Source organism: Agelaius phoeniceus, chromosome 6 (assembly GCF_051311805.1).
Source record: "Agelaius phoeniceus isolate bAgePho1 chromosome 6, bAgePho1.hap1, whole genome shotgun sequence".
Taxonomy (NCBI): domain Eukaryota; kingdom Metazoa; phylum Chordata; class Aves; order Passeriformes; family Icteridae; genus Agelaius; species Agelaius phoeniceus.
In genome coordinates, this window is record NC_135270.1 from 63,613,309 (window position 1) to 63,633,485 (window position 20,177).

At 51.0% G+C, this 20,177-nt stretch overlaps 1 protein-coding gene across 3 annotated transcripts in view; it reads right to left on the minus strand.

Moving 5' to 3' along the window:
- TOGARAM1 (TOG array regulator of axonemal microtubules 1) overlaps positions 1–20,138 on the minus strand; it is a 39,967-nt gene extending 19,829 nt beyond the window's left edge. For 2 of the 3 annotated variants that reach the window (XM_077180902.1, XM_077180904.1), the window contains exons 1-11: positions 18,659–20,138; positions 13,406–13,544; positions 12,345–12,473; positions 11,477–11,773; positions 9,342–10,213; positions 6,340–6,572; positions 4,321–4,421; positions 2,744–2,824; positions 2,323–2,486; positions 1,337–1,523; positions 1,079–1,213 (exon numbers count right to left, since the gene is read on the minus strand). In XM_077180902.1, the coding sequence (XP_077037017.1) occupies positions 1,079–1,213; positions 1,337–1,523; positions 2,323–2,486; positions 2,744–2,824; positions 4,321–4,421; positions 6,340–6,572; positions 9,342–10,213; positions 11,477–11,773; positions 12,345–12,473; positions 13,406–13,544; positions 18,659–20,083 (3,763 nt within the window). In that variant the 5' untranslated portion in view covers positions 20,084–20,138. The remainder of the gene's footprint in view (positions 1–1,078; positions 1,214–1,336; positions 1,524–2,322; positions 2,487–2,743; positions 2,825–4,320; positions 4,422–6,339; positions 6,573–9,341; positions 10,214–11,476; positions 11,774–12,344; positions 12,474–13,405; positions 13,545–18,658) is intronic. The other variant, XM_077180903.1, reaches the window with a different exon arrangement.
- Positions 20,139–20,177: the final 39 nt, after the last annotated feature.

Here is a 20,177-nt window from a genome sequence, read left to right on the forward strand (position 1 = left end):
TCAGAACAATCCTTTCCTCTCCTCACACAGAACAATCCTTTCCTCTCCTCAGGCACTCAGAACAATCCTTTCCCTCTCCTCAGGCACTCAGAACAATCCTTTCCCTCTCCTCATGCACTCAGAACAATCCTTTCCTCTCCTCACACAGAACAATCCTTTCCCTCTCCTCAGGCACACTCAATCCTTTTCCAGCCCCAGAACCAAGGGCACCACTGCAGCTTCAGCCCCAAAAGGGCAAACAGGGGATGGAGGAGAACCTGGGAGGGTGGGGCTGCATCACCTGGAGCTGGGATTGGACACTGAACCCAACATGGAAATGGACCAGAACTGATAAAAGTGTGAGAACTCCTGACCCAGGGTCCATCAGGGGTGCAGCCCTGGCTGGGCTCTTGCACTGCCCAAGGTGTGTCCTGTGAGGGAATGATTTCCTTTGAATAAATCCCTGCTTTGTCCTTTAACTCTGCCCAGCCTCTGTTTTAGGCATCACCACCATGCCAGGCCAAGCCCTGGCCTTGGACACTTCCAGGGATCCAGGGGCAGTCCCAACCAATCACACTTTCATTCATGTAAATTCAATTTTGCACACAACCTTCACTTTTAAGAGTCACCAACACAAAGGTAGTGGTTGTTTCATGTAAAAACAGATGCACAGTGTGCTAACAACATCATAAATCTTGAAGAGACACTAGACAAATTCTGGCCACCTTTGAGCACCATCAGTAGGAGCTTCTACTCTCAACATTTTCCTACTGGTTATTTTAAAGGCAAGTCAGTGCCAAAATGTACCCAGGAAAGGGTTTTGGGGACAGGAGGGAGTCAGTGTGCTGGTGATGCACTGTATCACTTCAGATCCTGAATTTCAGATCCTGATCCAACTAAAAGCCTCTGATGTTTTATGAAACTCCCTAACAGTGATCACCTGAATCCCCCCTGAGGAATTAAATCCCCTCCAGCCCCAGCCCCACAGTACTGATCTTCCAGAGCACCTCAGGACTGTCCCCTGCACAAATAAATTGCATTTTGAAACTGTCCCACTCCGCCTACCCAAATATTTTAAGAGTTTACTGCCCCAGCTTACCAGAATCTAGCAAGGATGAACACTTGGACCTCTTCAAACTGGATGTTCTTTTCAGGGAAGGGTTCAAGGCCACATTTTCTAAGGACAAAGATCCATTTTTTGGTGATGTCAGTAAATCCCCACAGAGACTAAACCCTAGGAAAGAAGAAAATGGCCAAAATACAATAAAACCAATCAGAAGCAAGTTAAAACTGAGCATTACCAGCCCTAATTTCCATTTCAGCAGCATTGAACAGGGAATACTCATTTAAGACAAACCCTCATCCTCACTTTCTGCTGTGAGTTTCTCTGGTTCACTCATGCTCAGTCTAATCCTTTCCCAAGGGAATTCTTCCTTCCCTTCCAAGTCTTTGCCTTCCTGCTGCTCTTTATGGTTGTGCTCTTTGTCTTCTTTCCTCCTCCTCCTCAGCTTCTCCTGAGCAGATTTTGACAAGGTCATTTTTATCTGAAAAAAAAAAAATAAAATCAAACATAAATTACCATAGAACTGAATCCCCAGTTCCTGATGCTGGCCAAGGTCAGCATGGAAAATCAGGATCTTCTCTGATCTGATCCTTCTCTCTCCTGTGTTTATGACACTTTTTGTGCCTCAGGAAAACTCAGCAAATAAATTTAATCCAGTTAAATTTAAGTTCAGTTTAATAAATTTAATCCATTTACTCATTTGAATCTGATCCTGCCAAGGGTTTATATATTCAGAGGAAATTAGAAAATTAAGACACTGTAAATCATTAACTTCAAGTTTCAGTATTCTTCAAATGGTATTTTAAAGGCTTGCAGAAAGAGTTCCATTTCAATGTTTTTTGACTTTCTATGACATTTCATTCAGATAAATCTTGCTCCATTTACATTTGTAAATAATTTTTAACAAACAGCACCACTCCTCAGAGACCAGATTATGGCCAAATATTCAGGAAGGCTTTTAAGAAAAACTGATTGGAGCTGGATTTGTTCATCCTGAGGAAAACCAGACCTGATCCCACCCAGCCAATCCTTCCTTCCACATCTGCTTGTGCTGTGGGAGTCAGGGAGGGCATTTCCCAGCTCCACTCCTTCCTGCAGCCTCTCTCCAGGGATCTGAGCATGGTGGGAAGCTCCTGGCACATCCAGGTGGCACCAAAAGAGAATCAGGAGCAGCAGCTTGAAGCCTTTGGCTGTTCCAGTCCAACTCTGCTGCCCCAGCACAGACTGTGAGTGAGCAGGGCTGGCTTCACCCCACACCCACCAGGCTGGGCAGGTCTTACCTCTCCTTCCTTCCCTGCATGGCAACAGGAATGGGAAGGGCTGTTCTGCTGGAGGCTTCTCCCTGGGGCTGCCTCTGCTCCCTCCATGGCACCCTGGGCATCCCCATTGGCCACACAGGGCATGGGCAGGCTGGCATCTGGGCCAGGAGGGCTCCCAAAAACACCTGGAGGGCAGAACACGGGGTCACAGACTGCTGTGGGATGGCAGGGACACCAAACCATCTCATTCCAGACTGGAACTGTCTATCCAGGAACTGCACCACTTTCAAACATCATTCTTTGTGCTCCCAGGGAACTGGGGATTGTCAATGACCTAAAACATTGCACAGATCTTTTTGTTCTTTCCCCACTCTACAAAGGCACATTTGCCCTCATTTCATAACTCAAAGAGACACAGGGGATGATTTGGGGTCTATAGTACCTTTGCCAACAACAGCAACGTCTCCAGATGTGAAACCCAGATCATCCTTTGGTGCAAAACCAGGCACTGACTCTGCAGGGCCTGAAAGCACAAAGAGCACTCACTCACTGCCCAGCATGGTGCTTATGCTTTAGGATGTGTTTCATCCTCCTAAAATGTCACCCCACATCTGGATTGATCCCTTTCCTGAACCAGGGCATTGCAAGGTTACTGAAGCCAGCAGGATCTGTTCAACACCCAGATGAGGGATGTTCACATCCCACTGCCACCAGCCTGGAGCCAGGCTGGGAATGTTCCCCTGGAGAGGAGAAGGCTCCAGGGAGAGCTGGGAATGTTCCCCTGGAGAGGAAAAGGCTCCAGAGAGAGCTGGGAATGTTCCCCTGGAGAGGAGAAGGCTCCAGAGAGAGCTGGGAATGTTCCCCTGGAGAGGAGAAGGCTCCAGGGAGAGCTGGGAATGTTCCCCTGGAGAGGAAAAGGCTCCAGGGAGAGCTGGGAATGTTCCTCTGGAGAGGAGAAGGCTCCAGGGAGAGCTGGGAATGTTCCCCTGGAGAGGAGAAGGCTCCAGGGAGAGCTGGGAATGTTCCCCTGGAGAGGAGAAGGCTCCAGGGAGAGCTGGGAATGTTCCCCTGGAGAGGAAAAGGCTCCAGGGAGAGCTGGGAATGTTCCCCTGGAGAGGAGAAGGCTCCAGGGAGAGCTGGGAATGTTCCCCTGGAGAGGAGAAGGCTCCAGAGAGAGCTCAGAGCCCCTGGCAGGGCCTGAAGGGGCTCCAGGAGAGCTGGAGAGGGACTGGGGACAAGGATGGAGGGACAGCCAGTGGACACAGCTCCCTCAGTGCCTTTCCTCCATCCAGTAGAACCAGAACTGATTAAACACAAATCATCCTGATAGTATAGGGATAAAATGTTTCTAAAATCAAGGGATATTCAGGGGAGGTGGCAAGAAAGGTTGGGCCTGGTAGGCCCTGGGAAAATGTTAGGCTTTATTGGATCATGTGAAATTGCACCTGTATAATCATTTAATGACTATGATAAATGATTATTAAATGTGATGATTGTTTGGTAATTGGATATAATTATTGTTTAATTGTAACAAGAATCATGAGAAATGATGTTTGTGGGGTTTGATGGAAATTACAAAATTCATGCTTGGATGAAATCAATGTATACAATAGAATAAGATAAGTTTAATAATTAATATGTAGTTATATAATGATAAGGGTATAAGAACGTGTTCATCCTGAACCCATGTCCAAGTCAGCTTTGGGTCTGTACCCCTAACACCCAGAGCTCTTCAATGAAAGCAATAAAAGCACAGAATCACTCTGTAATTATGTGTTCCTGAACACTAATGATCCCCCACAGTTAATAATCACCTGCAGTGACCTGGGAGGGTGAAGCACACCAGCAGCACTTCACCTCAATTCCCACAGGAAAGCAGCTGCAACTCCTCACCTGAGCACCCTGAAATCCCAGTTTGGCCCAGGGCAGCTGGAAATTCCCTTTGGCAGGAGCTGAGGGACGTGGGCTCAGTGCCCAGGGACACTCTGGTCCCTCAGGTGAGCACTGACAGGAACATACCTGTGCTGGGGGGGGGCTCTGCCCCCTCTGGGGCTCTGGGCCTTGCTGGAGATGCTTCTGCAAGCTGGGATTTGCTGCCAAGTGCTGGAAAAGTGTCTGACCTGTGCAGAGAAACACATTTTGTAGGTGCAATTCTGCACAATGGTCAAAGCTCAGCCAGAAACAACAACAGACTTCAGTTTCTCCGTGGCAAAACTATTCCCAGTATTCCCACAAATGTTCACACTGAGCAGGAACAGAATTCAGTGGGAATTATTGGATGAGCAGGTCCATTATGAAGAACACCCTAAAGAAAACCCTTATGAGGAAACCTTACACCAGGACTAAATTTAGGATACACCCATAAAGTAAGGGATTGTTTGGCCTGGGGATTGAGGATGCTGGTTCCAACCTGGCCAGGGAGAGTGACCAAATCCTCCTGCCTCAACAGGGATGGGCTGTTCCCAGCTCAGCAGCCAGCAGAGACATTCACCAGGAAAATGCTCTTATCTACTGCAACAATTTGAAATGATTTTAAATTTCAAATGATTCTCTGGAATGAAAGATGATGGAACCCAGAGCCAGTGCAATACCCACAACTAAAGACTCTTTGAAGCTCCAAGGTGTGCCCATGCTCCAGGAATGTCCCCAGGTCCCGTGTCCCACCACCCATGGCAGTATATCAGCAGAGAAACCAAACCCTTCCCAAAGCAAACCCCCAAAGCTCCCACTCCTGGTGCCCAGCCACAGATTGTGGGAACAGCCAGTGCCACTTTGTGCCAGTGCTCACAAACCCCCTGAACTGAGCTGAACTCCCTGGCCTTTTTCTGAGCATTGCAAGGCTTTCAGTGCCACCTGGGATGGACTCTGTCCCTTCCCCAGCTCATGGGCACTGCCAGGTGTCCCCTCTCCTCCTGGCTGCTGCACAACTCCTCTGGCTGAGGATGCACCAAGCACTGGACAGTGGCCATGGCCATGCTGTACAGAGCCTGCCTCAGGCCAAACCAGCACAGCCAGGCCTCCACAGCCTTGGCTTCTGAAGGATTACACATCTCAACGTGGCATTTTAAAGGTTATTTTTAAAAATGTGACTCAGCAGTAATGCACATGGGGAAGGGATGTGAATATAAATTAGCTCTGGGCTGCACAACTGAAATCCTTCTGTTTGTGAATCACTGCAGGCTCCTTCTGCCTGTTTGCTTTTTATGTTCCCCATTTTGCTTTCTGTTGTTAATGCAGTTCAGTGTCAGTTACATGGGAGGTTCCCTGCTCATGCAGGGCTGGAATTAGGGGATTTTTCAGGTCCCTTCCAACCCAAACCACTCTGTGAGTCTGTGAGTCTATGAAAGATGCTTTTAGTACACACAAAAATATCTTCAGAGCAGAGCTACAAAGAGCTTCATCATGGACTCTGAGACCAGAGGAGGAGATTCTTGGACTGGAAAATTTGCAAAATTCATCAAAACTCTTTTAATTACATTAAACAATAGTTTATACTGCTCATAACCAACTGGGTTATTGCCCTTTACAATCAGAGCAGCATTTGTCACCACCCAATTTCTATTTAGAAGAGCTCAGGGAAGGCATTTTAAATTCACAATGATCTCTCAAGAATAAATGGAACCAGCTCTTGATCCACAATAAGAAACATCTGCATTGTTTTCCTCTTTTCAACAAACCCAATTCAATTTCCAGGCTATAATAACCCAACCTTACCCTTCCTCTTCACTCTTGTCCTTCTCACTCCCCTGTTCAGCTTTGGCCATGTTCCTGCAGTGCCAGGGAATGTCTTTATCAAATATTTACTGCCCCTGGCACTGCCCCCTGCCCTGGTCTACTGCAGCTTCACGTTGGAAGGCAGAAAAAAAATAGAATAATGTCATTAAGCAGCTCTTGTCATTTTAGAGAGGAACATAATCCACAAAGAAAAATCAGGCTATTAGCAAGGCAATGCTATATAAAACACGAAGCAGTCAATATAACGAATTAACCAAGGCTGTGTGGGGCTCCCAGGCTGAGGTGACACCAAGTGACACTCACATCACTCTCCTCCTGCGGGGCAGCGTGGCCACGGGCGAGCCCAGGGACTCCTGGCTGGAAATTCCGCTCTCGCCGGTGGAGGTGGTGCCGGGGGAGGAGCCCAGGGACGGGCAGTCCCCGGCAAATTCCAATTTCACCGCCGAGTCGGGGCTCTCCAGCTCGGCCATGCTGCTGCTCAGCTTGGCTCTCTTCTTGGCTGCACTGCTGCGCAGGGACCGCAGGGAATTCTGCATCTGCACAGGGGGAAAGGGGAAAAGGACAGGGGGTGCTCACTGCACTGGGAAAAGGGTTTGCAGCTAAATAAAAACAACATCAGGGAATTCTGCATCTGCACAGGGGGAAAGGACAGGGGGTGCTCACTGCAATGGGAAAAGGGTTTGCAGCTAAATAAAAACCTCAGGGAATTCTACATCTGCACAGGGGGAAAGGACAGGGGGTGCTCACTGCACAGGGAAAAGGGTTTGCAGCTAAATAAAAACCTCAGGGAATTCTGCATCTGCACAGGGGGAAAGGACAGGGGGTGATCACTGCACTGGGAAAAGGGTTTGCAGCTAAATAAAAACCTCAGGAAATTCTGCATCTGCACAGGGGGAAAGGACAGGGGGTGCTCACTGCACTGGGAAAAGGGTTTTCAGCTAAATAAAAACCTCAGGAAATTCTGCATCTGCACAGGGGGAAAAAGGACAGGGGGTGCTCACTGCACTGGGAAAAGGGTTTTCAGCTAAATAAAAACCTCAGGGAATTCTGCATCTGCACAGGGGGAAAAGGACAGGGGGTGCTCACTGCACTGGGAAAAGGGTTTGCAGCTAAATAAAAACCTCAGGGAATTCTGCATCTGGATAGGGGGAAAAAGGACAGGGGTGCTCACTGCACAGGGAAAAGGGTTTTCAGCTAAATAAAAACTACCTCAGGGAATTCTGCATCTGCACAGGCGGAAAGGACAGGGGGTGCTCACTGCACTGGGAAAAGGGTTTGCAGCTAAATAAAAACCTCAGGGAATTCTGCATCTGCACAGGGGGAAAGGGGAAAAGGACAGGGGGTGATCACTGCAATGGGAAAAGGGTTTTCAGCTAAATAAAAACCTCAGGGAATTCTGCATCTGCACAGGGGGAAAGGACAGGGGGTGCTCACTGCAATGGGAAAAGGGTTTGCAGCTAAATAAAAACAACTTCAGGGAATTCTGCATTTGGACAATGGGGAAAGGACAGGGGGTGCTCACTGCACTGGGAAAAGGGTTTGCAGCTAAATAAAAACGACCTCAGGGAATTCTGCATTTGGACAATGGGGAAAAAGGACAGGGGGTGCTCACTGCAATGGGAAAAGGGTTTGCAGCTAAATAAAAACCTCAGGGAATTCTGCATCTGCACAGGGGAAAAGGGGAAAAGGACAGGGGGTGCTCACTGCAATGGGAAAAGGGTTTGCAGCTAAATAAAAACCTCAGGGAATTCTGCATCTGCACAGGGGGAAGGACAGGGGGTGCTCACTGCAATGGGAAAAGGGTTTGCAGCTAAATAAAAACCTCAGGGAATTCTGCATCTGCACAGGGGGAAAGGACAGGTGGTGCTCACTGCACTGGGAAAAGGGTTTTCAGCTAAATAAAAACCTCAGGGAATTCTGCATCTGCACAGGGGGAAAGGACAGGGGGTGCTCACTGCAATGGGAAAAGGGTTTGCAGCTAAATAAAAACAACCTCAGGGAATTCTGCATCTGGACAGGGGGAAAAGGACAGGGGGTGCTCATTGCAGAGGGAAAAGGGTTTTCAGCTAAATAAAGACTATTTCTGAGAGTTCAGCCCACTCCATGGGGTGCTCAAGGCCCTGCTGGGCAGTGTGATCAGCACACACACTTTTTGGGGGGATTTTAATGGGTTTTGGGGGATTATAATGATCCCTCCTCCTGGTTTCACACAGAATCACTGGGTTGGAAGACCTACAAGATCATTCAGTCCAACCCAGCCCCAACCCCTCAACTAAACCCTGGCACCCAGTGCCACATCCAGGCTGTTTTTAAATACATCCAGAGATGGTTTAAAACCAGGCCATTCCAGAACTTGATCACTTTTTCCATAAAGAACTTTTTGCTAGTATCAATCATCCTGTGAGCAAACACAGCCTCACAGCAGTGCTGTACCCCAGCTCCCCTCTCCAGAGTCCAGGGACAGACTCCTGCTGGAACACAGCAACTGCTCTGTGCTTTTCAGGGGGCTAAAGGAGGGGTTTGATGGCTGCCAAAACACAGTGGGACCTCAGGCTTCTCCCAGCAAATCTGCACATCCTAGAAACAGAACCATGGAACAGCTTGGAAAGGACCTTAAGGATCATCCCATTCACCCCTGCCATGGCAGGGACACCTCCCACTGTCCCAGGGTGTCCCAGCCCCAGTGTCCAGCCTGGCCTTGGGCACTTCCAGGGATCCAGGGGCAGCCACAGCTGCTCTGGGAACTCATCCCAGACCCTCCCAGCCAGGAATTTCTTCCCAATATTCCATCTAAACCTCCTCTAAATCATACAATCAGTGCCCAGCAAGCAGAGATCCTATTGAAATGAGCAGTGATAAATAATAATAATTTTAAAAATATATTAATAGTAAGTATTAATGATATTAATATAATAATTATTTATAGTAATTATTAATATTAATAACAACTGTTATTATTTTATTATATTAACTATAATTATTAGAGTTTCATGCTGCAGCATTTCCCCCTCTGTTTGCCAACTACTTTTCACGTTAGAAATTCCTCCTCTGTTTAACACCTCAGGCTCCTTTCAGTGGGAACCAGAAGATGGCAGGTACAGAAGAAGACAGAAAAGGAATGTACAGACAGAAGGGCAAAGCCAGGAAGTCACAGGACCCTGGACTGGTTTGGGATGGAGGCACCTTGAAGCTCACCTTGTCCCACAGGTGGGGACACCTTCCACCAGCCTAGGCTGCTCCAAAGCCCTGAATGCTTCCAGGGATGTGGAACACTGCTAAAAATCCATTTATCCCATTTCACCCACCTCCTCTTGGTCCACCTGCTCAGGCTGCAGGTGCAGCTCTGCCAGCCCTGCTGCCAGCTCCATGCCCTCCCTGCTGCCAGGGGGCTCCCGGGGGCTGGGCAGCCTCGGGATGGGGGGCACGGGCCGGGCACCCCTCAGGGCCTGCCCTCGGCCCAGGGCGCTCCTCAGCTGCAGGGGGGGCTTCTCCAGCTGCAGGGAATGCTTCTCCAGCTGCAGGGAAGGCTTCTCCAGCTGCAGGGGGGGCTTCTCCAGCTGCAGGGAGTGCTTCTCCAGCTGCAGGGAATGCTTCTCCAGCTGCAGGGCAGGCTTCTCCAGCTGCAGGGAAGGCTTCTCCAGCTGCAGGGAATGCTTCTCCAGCTGCAGGGGGGGCTTCTCCAGCTGCAGGGAAGGCTTCTCCAGCTGCAGGGGGGGCTTCTCCAGCTGCAGGGGGGGCTTCTCCAGCTGCAGGGGGGGCTTCTCCAGCTGCAGGGAAGGCTTCTCCAGCTGCAGGGGGGGCTTCTCCAGCTGCAGGGGGGGCTTCTCCAGCTGCAGGGAATGCTTCTCCAGCTGCAGGGAATGCTTCTCCAGCTGCAGGGGGGGCTTCTCCAGCTGCAGGGGGGGCTTCTCCAGCTGCAGGGAAGGCTTCTCCAGCTGCAGGGAATGCTTCTCCAGCTGCAGGGAATGCTTCTCCAGCTGCAGGGAGGGCTTCTCCAGCTGCAGGGAAGGCTTCTCCAGCTGCAGGGAATGCTTCTCCAGCTGCAGGGAATGCTTCTCCAGCTGCAGGGAGTGCTTCTCCAGCTGCAGGGGGGGCTTCTCCAGCTGCAGGGGGGGCTTCTCCAGCTGCAGGGAATGCTTCTCCAGCTGCAGGGAAGGCTTCTCCAGTGGGCTGTCCCCTGGAACACACAGGGATTGTCAGGGATGGCGCCAGGACAAACTTCACCTCTCACTTCTGTGTCTACAGAACTCCTCCTGCCATGGAATGAGTGTTAAAAACACACTTGTGCAGGCTCAGGTATCAGTTTATTCCAATTTTAGTGTCTCCTTCCTTTAGGAAAAGAGAAATGAGTGTTTAATGCATGTGCACACTAACATAGAATCAAAATATCCTCAGCTGGAAGGGACACACAAGGATCACCAAAGTCCATGCTCGTGCCCTCAGTCCCTTTAACATAATTCACATAGAAAAATCAGGCTATTAAGCAAGACAATCATATATAAAACACAGCAGTGTTTCCCTTTAAAAAGTGATTAACTTTCTGCATTAAGAGAAAAACACTCATCTCCAAACTTCCATGGAAGGTGCTGTAACAACAAAAGGTTCTTTTTCCAAAGAACCAGAAAAAATCAAAATGCATATGGAAAACTGCGTATGGCAAGTGAAAAAATACATATGGTAAGTGATAAATACTATAACAAATAATAAATGCAATAATAAAGCAAGTGATAAATACATCTACAAGGCAGAGTCCCATTCCAGGGGCAGGAAATTCCCAAAGCATTCATTTGGAAATTTTCTATATATGCACAAAAATATGGGTCTCAGTGAAGAAGAAATTTCAAACAGATTTCTTTAATCAGTGCAAAATTGTGTGGAAATTGTTACTTTGTTTCAGAAACCTCCTGAGTGATTAGGAAGCAGTTTAAGCTAAACAGAGAACAGAGAATAAAGGTGTTTTTACCCAGGGGGTTGGAACTGGATGAGTTTTAAGGTCTCTTCCAACCCAAACCATCCTGGGATTCCATGATTCAAATGAAGAGACAAAAAGGCAAAATGCACTGAGTAACCCTTTTCTTGCACATGGATTAATCAGGGTTTGAACAGTCCCAGGTATTTCTGTGCTGATTTTCCCTGAAGTGCTCCATTTTGGGTTTATTTGAGTTGGAAGACAGAGCCTGCCCTGAGACATTACAAAAAGCAGAGCTGTAGATGTTTTACTTTATGACAAATCCAAAGGCTCCACTTTTGAAGAGAAGCCTGCAGGGATGTGAGCAGTGAAGCCATGAGTAAATAAATCAATAAATCCCTCCCATTCCTAACTGCACCTGAGCCACTGCCCAATTCCCTCTCACCTGCCACTGTGGAATTTCTGACCACTGAAAAATCCCTCAAAATACAACCCCTCAACCCCTTTTTATCACATTGAGACCATTCCCACCTGTGTTGTCTCCTGGCTTTTGGCTGAGCAGCTGCTTCTGGCAACCAGGCTTAGGCAGCCCCTGGAAGCTTTTGAGAGGCCAGGAGCTGGAGAGGCTCCTGGGATCCTCCTGGGACTTCCCTGCAAGGGCAGCAGGGGCAGAGAGGTGCTTGGGGCTGTTCCTGGGGGATGACAGGGGGAAGGAGGGCAGGATGAAGGTGCCCTGGCTGGCACTGGGACCTTGGAAGGACATGGTGGGCTCTGCCTGAGTGCAGAAACTTCTCTGGGTCTTGCTGGAAAAACTGAGGCTGGAACAAACTGAGCAAAGGAAAAGAGAACAGTGCTTGTGGTAACTGGGTCTTGTAATAAGAATTTATCATGAAATAATACACCATAAGAATGATTTCCAGAGAAATAATGCACCATAAAAATGATTTCCAATGAAATCATCTATCATAAGAATAATTTCCCATGAAATAATGCACCATTAGGCACTCAGAGCCTGAAGGTTTGGCCCAACAAGCAGACAAATCAACCAACTTCATTCTGCAAATTGTATTCCCCTCCAAATGTGAGTTTAAGACTTAAAATGATTTCTCAGGCATGTTTTGGAGAACTGTATTTAAAAAACAGAGTGAAGCAAGCAGATCAAACACTGCTGTGATCCTTCCCCAGCAGCTCCTTTTCTCTAACACCCTGACACAGTCAGAGATCAAAGGGGGGCTGTGAATTAACAACCACTAATTAACTCACACGGGAAGGAGGAGCCATCTGGACAGGGCCTGAACAACCTCTCAGCAACAATTCCCATTTCTTGGGGAAGCAAAGGAACAAAGGGACAACTCCAAAGTGACAGGCCCTGCCCTAGGCCCTGGCAGAAGCCACCTACCTTTGTCCTGCTGGCAGTTATTCAGTCCCAAAAACTGCAAATCAGAGCCCACACTGCCACTCTTCCCACGTGAGTATCCAAGGGTCCCACACTTCCCTGAAATCTGGGGCTGATGAGAGCCCAGAGCACCTTCCAAAAGAGAACACAAAGAACCAAATCAATGCTCACACATGCTGTCCAACACAGAATATCCAATAATATTCCAAGAATATCCAATAATATTTCATGGGGAATGCAGACTCTGTGTAGCTCTGAGTGGGAAACTCACACTCCAAGTACTTCATTCCAGAGTCTCTAAGCAACCTCAGAAAGCAGCTCAGGGGGAAAAGGGGAAAGGACTGGCTGCTCTTCCAGGGCACTGCTCCAGCTGGGAGTGCAGGGGGGCAAAGGAACCCCCTGGAACAATCCCCTCTTTGAGAGTGTGACAATGAAGGCAGCAAACACCTCAAAACCCAACTTGGCAAGGGCAGGGCTCCCCAGAGGGGACAAGGACAGGGCCCAGGGCCATGGGGCCACAATCCCTCAGGTCTGGTCTTGCCCAGGCTTTCCAGATCCTTCTGGCTACTGAAATATGCAGGACAACAAGAGGCCAGGCTCTTGGAACCGCTCAGAGAGAAGCAAGCCCTGGTGGCAAGTGCCCCATGTCCTCTATGATTTCAGCGATCTTCTCTAGGTCATGGGGTAATCTCTAGGAATCAGAAGTCTTCTTGTGAATGACAAAAGCTGGGGAATTCTATGGACTCTTTGTAGGTTTGATGTGGCCTTTTTGTAGTTGTTCACTTACTATTTTTTTGAGAGCATTAAAAAAAAAATTAGTATTTTTTCTGCAGCATTTTTTCTGTTCAAGAAGCCATTGATCTATCTAAATGGGTTTTCTAGGATAACTTCAGAGTGGCAGGAGTTGTGGCTTCCACCAAAAACCCACTTCTGCCTTCTCTCCCCACTGGGACAACACATCTCTCCCCCATACTCTGGTGGGCTTCTTCTCCACAAATTCATTTCCCACACCAAAAATCTGCCCTGCCTTGGCAGCTGCAGCACATCCCTGTGCCCCCACTCACCAGCAGCAAGGGCAGGGTGCTCAGAGGTCAGTGAAGTCCTGGAAGTTCTGCTCCTGCTGAACAGCAGCTCAGCACTGCCTGGGATCCCCTGCGGGGGCCGGGGCTTCGGGGAGTGCAGGGAATCATTGGCTGCAGCCAACTGCAGGGAAAACAAAATCAGCTCTGTGGGAAATGGGAGCACAGCCCTGCTCTGGGCAAACAGCACAGCTACAAGCATTTCCACACAAGCTTTACTTTCCCACCTACCCAATATTCAAATAGTTTAAGCATTAGAAAGCATTTTAGCTGTTTTTTAGCAGGTCTTACTAAAATAGACGTTAAAGCTACTCACACTGAAAGGGGAATAAAAACCCAACAAAATAAACTGGTAAAGAACTGAACTATTTTTAAAATTAAATTTTAAAAATTAAACATCCACCTTTTGAATGATGTGCTTTAGATGGGGAAGTGTTCAAATAGACAAGAGAACCCCAAAATCCCAGAATGGAACAACCACACACTCCAGATTCTTGCAAACCACACACTCCAGTCTAAAACTGTGCCTGGCAACACCAGCAGCTTTTACTGAGAATGGGCTACAGGTAAGGAGAAAATCTCAATAATACCAATATTTAACAAAGAAAAGGTCATGCATTAAGTCAATTTTTGATTTAATTAGTACAATCAGTGATTTAGGTCATTCCCAGGCTGCTCTTCCTTCTGAGAGATACAGGAGGAAAAGAAGAGCAGGAAAATGGTGAGGTGGTTTATTCCAGCTTTATTCCAAGTTATTACAAGTTAGGATAAAAACTGTGAGACCTTGGCATTCCCACTCCTGCAATCACCAAACACCATTCCACCCACAGATCCTTCAGTCCATAATGAAATATTCCTTGTACAAACCACCACAGCCTGGTTTCAGCTGGGAGAGAGGGAATTTTCTGCTCAGGAGCTGGTACAGGATAAACTTCCCTCCCATTTTCCCATACAGATAAAGCAACATGTGCAGAAGGAGTAAATTCCAATGCTGCCATGACTGCACAGCTTCCCTCAGCTGTTCCCATCCCAGCTCCAGGAGTGAAAACTCTGCTTCCTTGTACCCGAATTATAATTGCAGTATTGCAAATTCACTAAACACAGCCTTGGAGGTGGGAAATACAGCAAACCCAAAGCTGACAGATGTTTCCCTGGGATAACAGATCCTAGAAAAGGGATTCCTCAAAAGGGTTCAGATTCCTTTAAATTCCACAAATGCTGGAAAACACCTGAATCCATCCACCACAGGAATTGGTAACTTGGTTATCAAAGCACAGCCCTTGAGAGTGACCCATGAGGGAATCCTGGAATGGTTTGGGCGGAAAGGGACCTTAAATCCCATCCCATCCCATGGATCCCATCCCATGGATCCCATCCCATTCAATCCCATGGATCCCATCCCATCCCATGGATCCCATCCCATTCAATCCCATGGATCTCATCCCATCCTATCCCATGGATCCCATCCCATCCCATGGATCCCATCCCATCCCATCCCATGGATCCCAACCCATCCCATGGATCCCATCCCATCCCATGGGTCCCATCCCATCCCATGGGTCCCATCCCATCTCAACCCATCCCATGGATCTCATCCCATCCCATCCCAACCCATCTCAACCCATCCCATGGATCCCATCCCATCCCATCTCAACCCATCCCATGGATCCCATCCCATCCCATCCCAACCCATCTCAACCCATCCCATGGATCTCATCCCATCCCATCTCAACCCATCCCATCTCAACCCATCCCATCCCATCCCATCCCATCCCATCTCAACCCATCCCATGGATCCCATCCCATCCCACCCACTGCCCCAGGCTGCTCCAAGCCCCAGAGTCCAAGCTGGAATCACAGCAAACATTCCCTCCCTGCATCCCTTCCCTGTGGAGCTCGGCCACTGGGAGACACCAAAGGTGCCCCTGACCTATCACCAGCAGCATTGCAATGCTCTCCCAGAAAGAGACCAACAGCACACAAAGACAGAGCAACACCTCCCCAAAATCCTCTCCCAGCTCCAGCAACAGCAGGGCTCAGATCCCAGAGGGACACCCAAAGGAGGGACCCCTTTATCCCACACACTGCTCACCCTCTGTGTCCCTCTGACCCTTGGAAAACAAAGAGGTGTTGTTCCATAAATGAGATTTCCCAGGTCATTTGAACTCTCCACAAAGCCCAGCCATCAATTTCTCCAGTTATCAGTTCAATATGGAAATGAGAAAATTTCCACACAGAGTGAGGGGAGATCCCACAGTTCACATGAACTTTGAGAAAGGCCTTAAATGTCCAGTGAAATGTTCAATTGCTCTTGTTTCCCCAAAAAGGACCCTCTGGGCACCCAAAGGTACCTTCAGCAGCAGGGAAGGGTCTGTGTGTGCCAGGGGAAACGTTCACCCTGCAATATTCCATATCCCAACCTGCCCTTGAACCCCTCCAGGGATGGAGATCCCACAGCTCTGCAGAGAGGCTGCCAGGCAAACCCCTGAGTCCATGTGCCTTATCTACCTTTTATTTTTAGTACACATTAACTTACACATGTTTTACTCACACCTTATCTGATCAGGAAAGTCTAGACACAGCCTTGGACAACCACCCTGTAACATGACCCTAAAAACACTGGCAGGGAAACAGCTTTAAACATTAAGCTACTTCCATGCATCCCTTCAGCCACAGAATGACTCCAAAAGTTAATTTTTAAGCAAATTCATTTCAAAGGAATGTCTGAATTAATAATTAATATTTGACATGTCCAGAAACTAGTCGGCTGCCTGAGATTTATGGCTGATAAATGCATTTTCCTTACTGAGGGAGCTAAGGGCAGATGCAGGGCTAACTCCCCACACAGATGCAGATTCCTGGATGGCCCAGGGACAGGAGCTTGGCACACAGCTCCAGGAATGTCCTCAGCCCAGGGAACACCAGCCAGGTTCACATTCCCAGACTGAAAACACAATTCACCTTCCTGCATCCAAGACAGATCCACAGAATGTCCTGAGCTGGAGGGACCCACAGGGATCATCCCAGCCCCATCCCTGCCCAGACCCCCAACAATCCCACCCTGGGCATCCCTGGCAGCGCTGCCCAAACCCCCCTGGAGCTCTGGCAGCCTCGGGGCCGTGCCCATTCCCTGGGCAGCCTGGGCAGTGCCAGCACCTCTGGGGAAGAACCTTTCCCAAAATCCAACCTAAATCCCTCCTGGCCCAGCCCCAGCCATGCCCTTGGGTCACCAGCATTGCTGGACAGTGTCCCTGCCCCAGAGAGCTTCAGACAGATGTGATGAGTTTAAGGATCAGGATGTGAAGAAGGAGCAGCAAAGGTGTCAACTGCAGCAGTCAGGTAAATACTCCACTATTAAACCACCCCGGTGTTTTAAGTTTCCTTTACAGTAACTGGGGTCTGGCCAGCAGGACTCCAATTCATCCTGTGCCCAGTCAGGTTCCCAGAGGGCAGGGATGGGTGGGAGATTGGGAATTAGGAATTCCTGGCTGGGCTGGGATTGCCAGAGCAGCTGTGGCTGCCCCTGGATCCCTGGCAGTGCCCAAGGCCAGGCTGGACACTGGGGCACCCTGGGACAGTGGGAGGTGTCCCTGCCATGGCAGGGCTGGCACTGGATGAGATTTAAGGTCCCTTCCCAGCCAAACCATTCCAGGAATTGATGATTTACCCCACCTCCAAATGCACTTTACACAGCAACCACACAGAGCCCATAAGCTCCTTGCTTTCTCTCCCTCTGCAGGGCTGAAAACTCCTCCCCCATGACAGAGATAAACACAACCACATGTACAAAGGGTTCATTCCTCTCAGGAAAGGACCATTCCCAGAGCCCCTCCCTGACTTCCTTGCACAGGGGCTGTCCCAGACAAGGAATGCTCCTCCTTTCCAAACCCCAGCCAGGTGTTGGTGCCTGTATTAACTTGTTTTTTTGTTCACAGCTGCAGAAAACCAGCAGGGCTTGGCCCAACCTCCCAGGAGAACACTGGCACTGTTTTTTTTTGTTGATGTTTTTACAAGCTGTATTAGTTAATACTGAAAAACTGTTCCAGAAAGGAAACCCTTCTTGCTCCAGAGGTGTTTCCTACACATCTTGTTGTCCCAACCCTGTTTGCAGATATCCCAAGGGAACTGATTCAGCAGCTCAGGAAGGCACAGATGTCTTTAGGAGCCTCAGGAGAGGTAACACAGGCACCAAGGAAGGAGATGAGCATTCAAGTCTAGGCATGAACTTCAAGGTCTGACAGTACAGAAACATGACCTGAGTTTATTTGGTTAAGGGCCTGCCCCACAGCCAGGCTGCAGAGGAGCACTCACTGTCCATGACCTCATCATCCAGCCCAGCAACAAGTTACCAGGCAACTGAGAATGAAAATCTGAGTACGTAAATGTGGCACTGAGGAATCTGCTCTACACAGCCTCCCATTTCCTGAGGAGCTCTGTTTGCTTCAGCTCCCTCACAGGACATCAAGTTCTGATCAATCAAATGTGTCCACTTTAAAATAAACCCTCAAAACATAACAGAAAAACCACCACACAGAGATATACCCCCCATGTGTGGGATCCAAAACACATCACAGAACCACCGGCAAAGGAAAAAGAACCTGGACAATTTTCCAGAGGTTTCTCCCCTTTCCAGCTGCTGACGTGGTCAGGAGGTGATTACAGCCAAACTCAGCCTGAACCTTTATTCCAGCCTGACCTACATTTTTCCTGCTTGGATCAGCCCAAGGAGCAAGAGCCACACAGGCACTTGGCAGCCACCAGGTTTATCCCAAAGAGCCCTGGCTCAGCCCCATCCCACAGCTCTGCCTTCAGAGCCTGAGCTGAAGGAGTTGCTCTGTTTTCCCCCAAACAGGAAACTCTGCAGTCAGCCCCACGCCTTCAAACACTAACATACAAATAAAGGCTGTTTTCCCCACTTTTGTGCTCATTCCCAGCGGTTCACCTGTCATTGCTGACATGTCAGAGTCATGTCTAGTGACTGTCAGACCTAAGGAGTATCTCAGGTCTCAAAATAAGATTCATCTATTTCTTTGTAAGTAGTCTGGTAAATTGCTTGGTTGAACCTACCATAGCAAATTCCCAAATTTACCTTCCCAGAGCTATCTGAATGCAGAGACCCATGAAACATGAAACAGCAGCCATACCTCCCAAACACCTCTCACCTAACAAACCCCTGACAACTCTTCATCCTCCCTTTGGAAACGCCTTAAGCATAAAAGCACCCGGGGAGCTCCATACCTGCTCCACGCCCTTCGCGACGGGCATCCTCAGCCCCGAGCCACCTTCCCCGTCCGCAGCCAGCTCGTTCTCCCAGGGCAGCTTGTTTTTGCCTCTGCCGGCGCTCAGGACTCTCCTGGGGCTCAGTCCCCGCCGGGCACAGGCGGGGCCGTGCAGGGCATCGCGGCAGGCGGGGTGCCCGCAGTGCCCGTGCGCGCTCCGGCTCCTGCTGCCCATCAGCAGCCACTCGGTGTCGGCGCCGGGCGGCGGGCAGGGCCCGCGGCAGCGGCCGGAGCAGGGCAGGGGCACTCCGTACTCCACGAGTCCCTGCTGGCCCAGCCGGGGCAGCACGTTCCGGGCCAGCCGGGCCCGCACGGCGAGCGCCACCCCCGCGCCGCCGGCCCGCAGCTCCACCGCGTCCAGGGCGCGGAGCAGCGCGCCGGCGTTGCCGGGGCCCAGCGCCGAGGCCAGCGCGGCGATCGCCTCCATGGCAGCGTGCCGGACCCTGCGCTTGGCGTCCAGCAGCGCCGGCGCCAGCGCGGCCGCCAGCTGGGGCAGGTCCAGCTCGGCGGCGGGGAAGGCGAGCAGCGCGGCGATGCACGTGTGGAGCAGCTCCTCGCGGAGCCGGGCGCTGCGGTGCCGCAGCAGCCGCTCCTGCAGCAGCAGCCGCAGCACGGGCCGCGGCCCGGCCGCCGCCATCAGCCGCAGCAGCAGGCGGGCGCTGTCCCGCCGCATGGCCGGCTGCGCGTCCCCCAGCGCCCGGGCGGCCGCGCACACCAGCGGGGCCAGCACGGCGGGGACGCGGCGGCCGAGGCGCAGCGCCAGCAGCCGGGTCACCTCCAGCGCGCCCCGCGCCACCGCGAAGTTGGGGTCGTGCAGCAGCGCGTCCAGCAGCGCGATCAGCCCCAGCAGCGCGGCGGCGGGCGCGGCGCCCAGCGCGGCCGGGCTGCAGCCCTCCACCGCCCGCCGCAGCTGCTCCACGGCCTGGGCCCGGCCCCGGTAGTCCCGCCGGTCCAGCAGCCGCGCGCGGAGCTCCGGTGGCACCAGCGGCAGCTCCGGCCCCAGCAGGGCGGCCGCGTCCTCCTGCGGGCCGGGGTGCTCCGCGCCCGGCCCGTCCTCAGCGGGGCTGGGGGGCTCCGTGCCCGAACCGTTGTGAGCATGGCTGGGGGGCTCCGTGCCCGGCCCGTCCTCACCGGGACCGGGGGGCTCCGTGTCCGAACCGTCCTGAATGGGGCCGGGGGCATCCGTGCCCGGACCGTTCAAAGCGGGGCCAGGGGGATCCGTGTCCGAACCGTTGTGAGCGGGGCCGGAGGGCTCCGTGTCCGGACCGTTGTGAGCGGGGCCGGAGAGCTCCGTGCCGTCCTCACGGTGCTGCGCGGAGCCGCCGCGCTCCCAGGCCCGGCCGCGGCCCCGCGGAGCGGCGGCTCCGGGCGGCGGCTCCACCATGGCCCGAGGCCGCGGCCATGGGCGGCCCTCAGGCCCCGCCCAGCAACGCCGCCGTCGCCAGGGGGCGCCGCGTGCCGCGCCGGCGCGGGGCCCA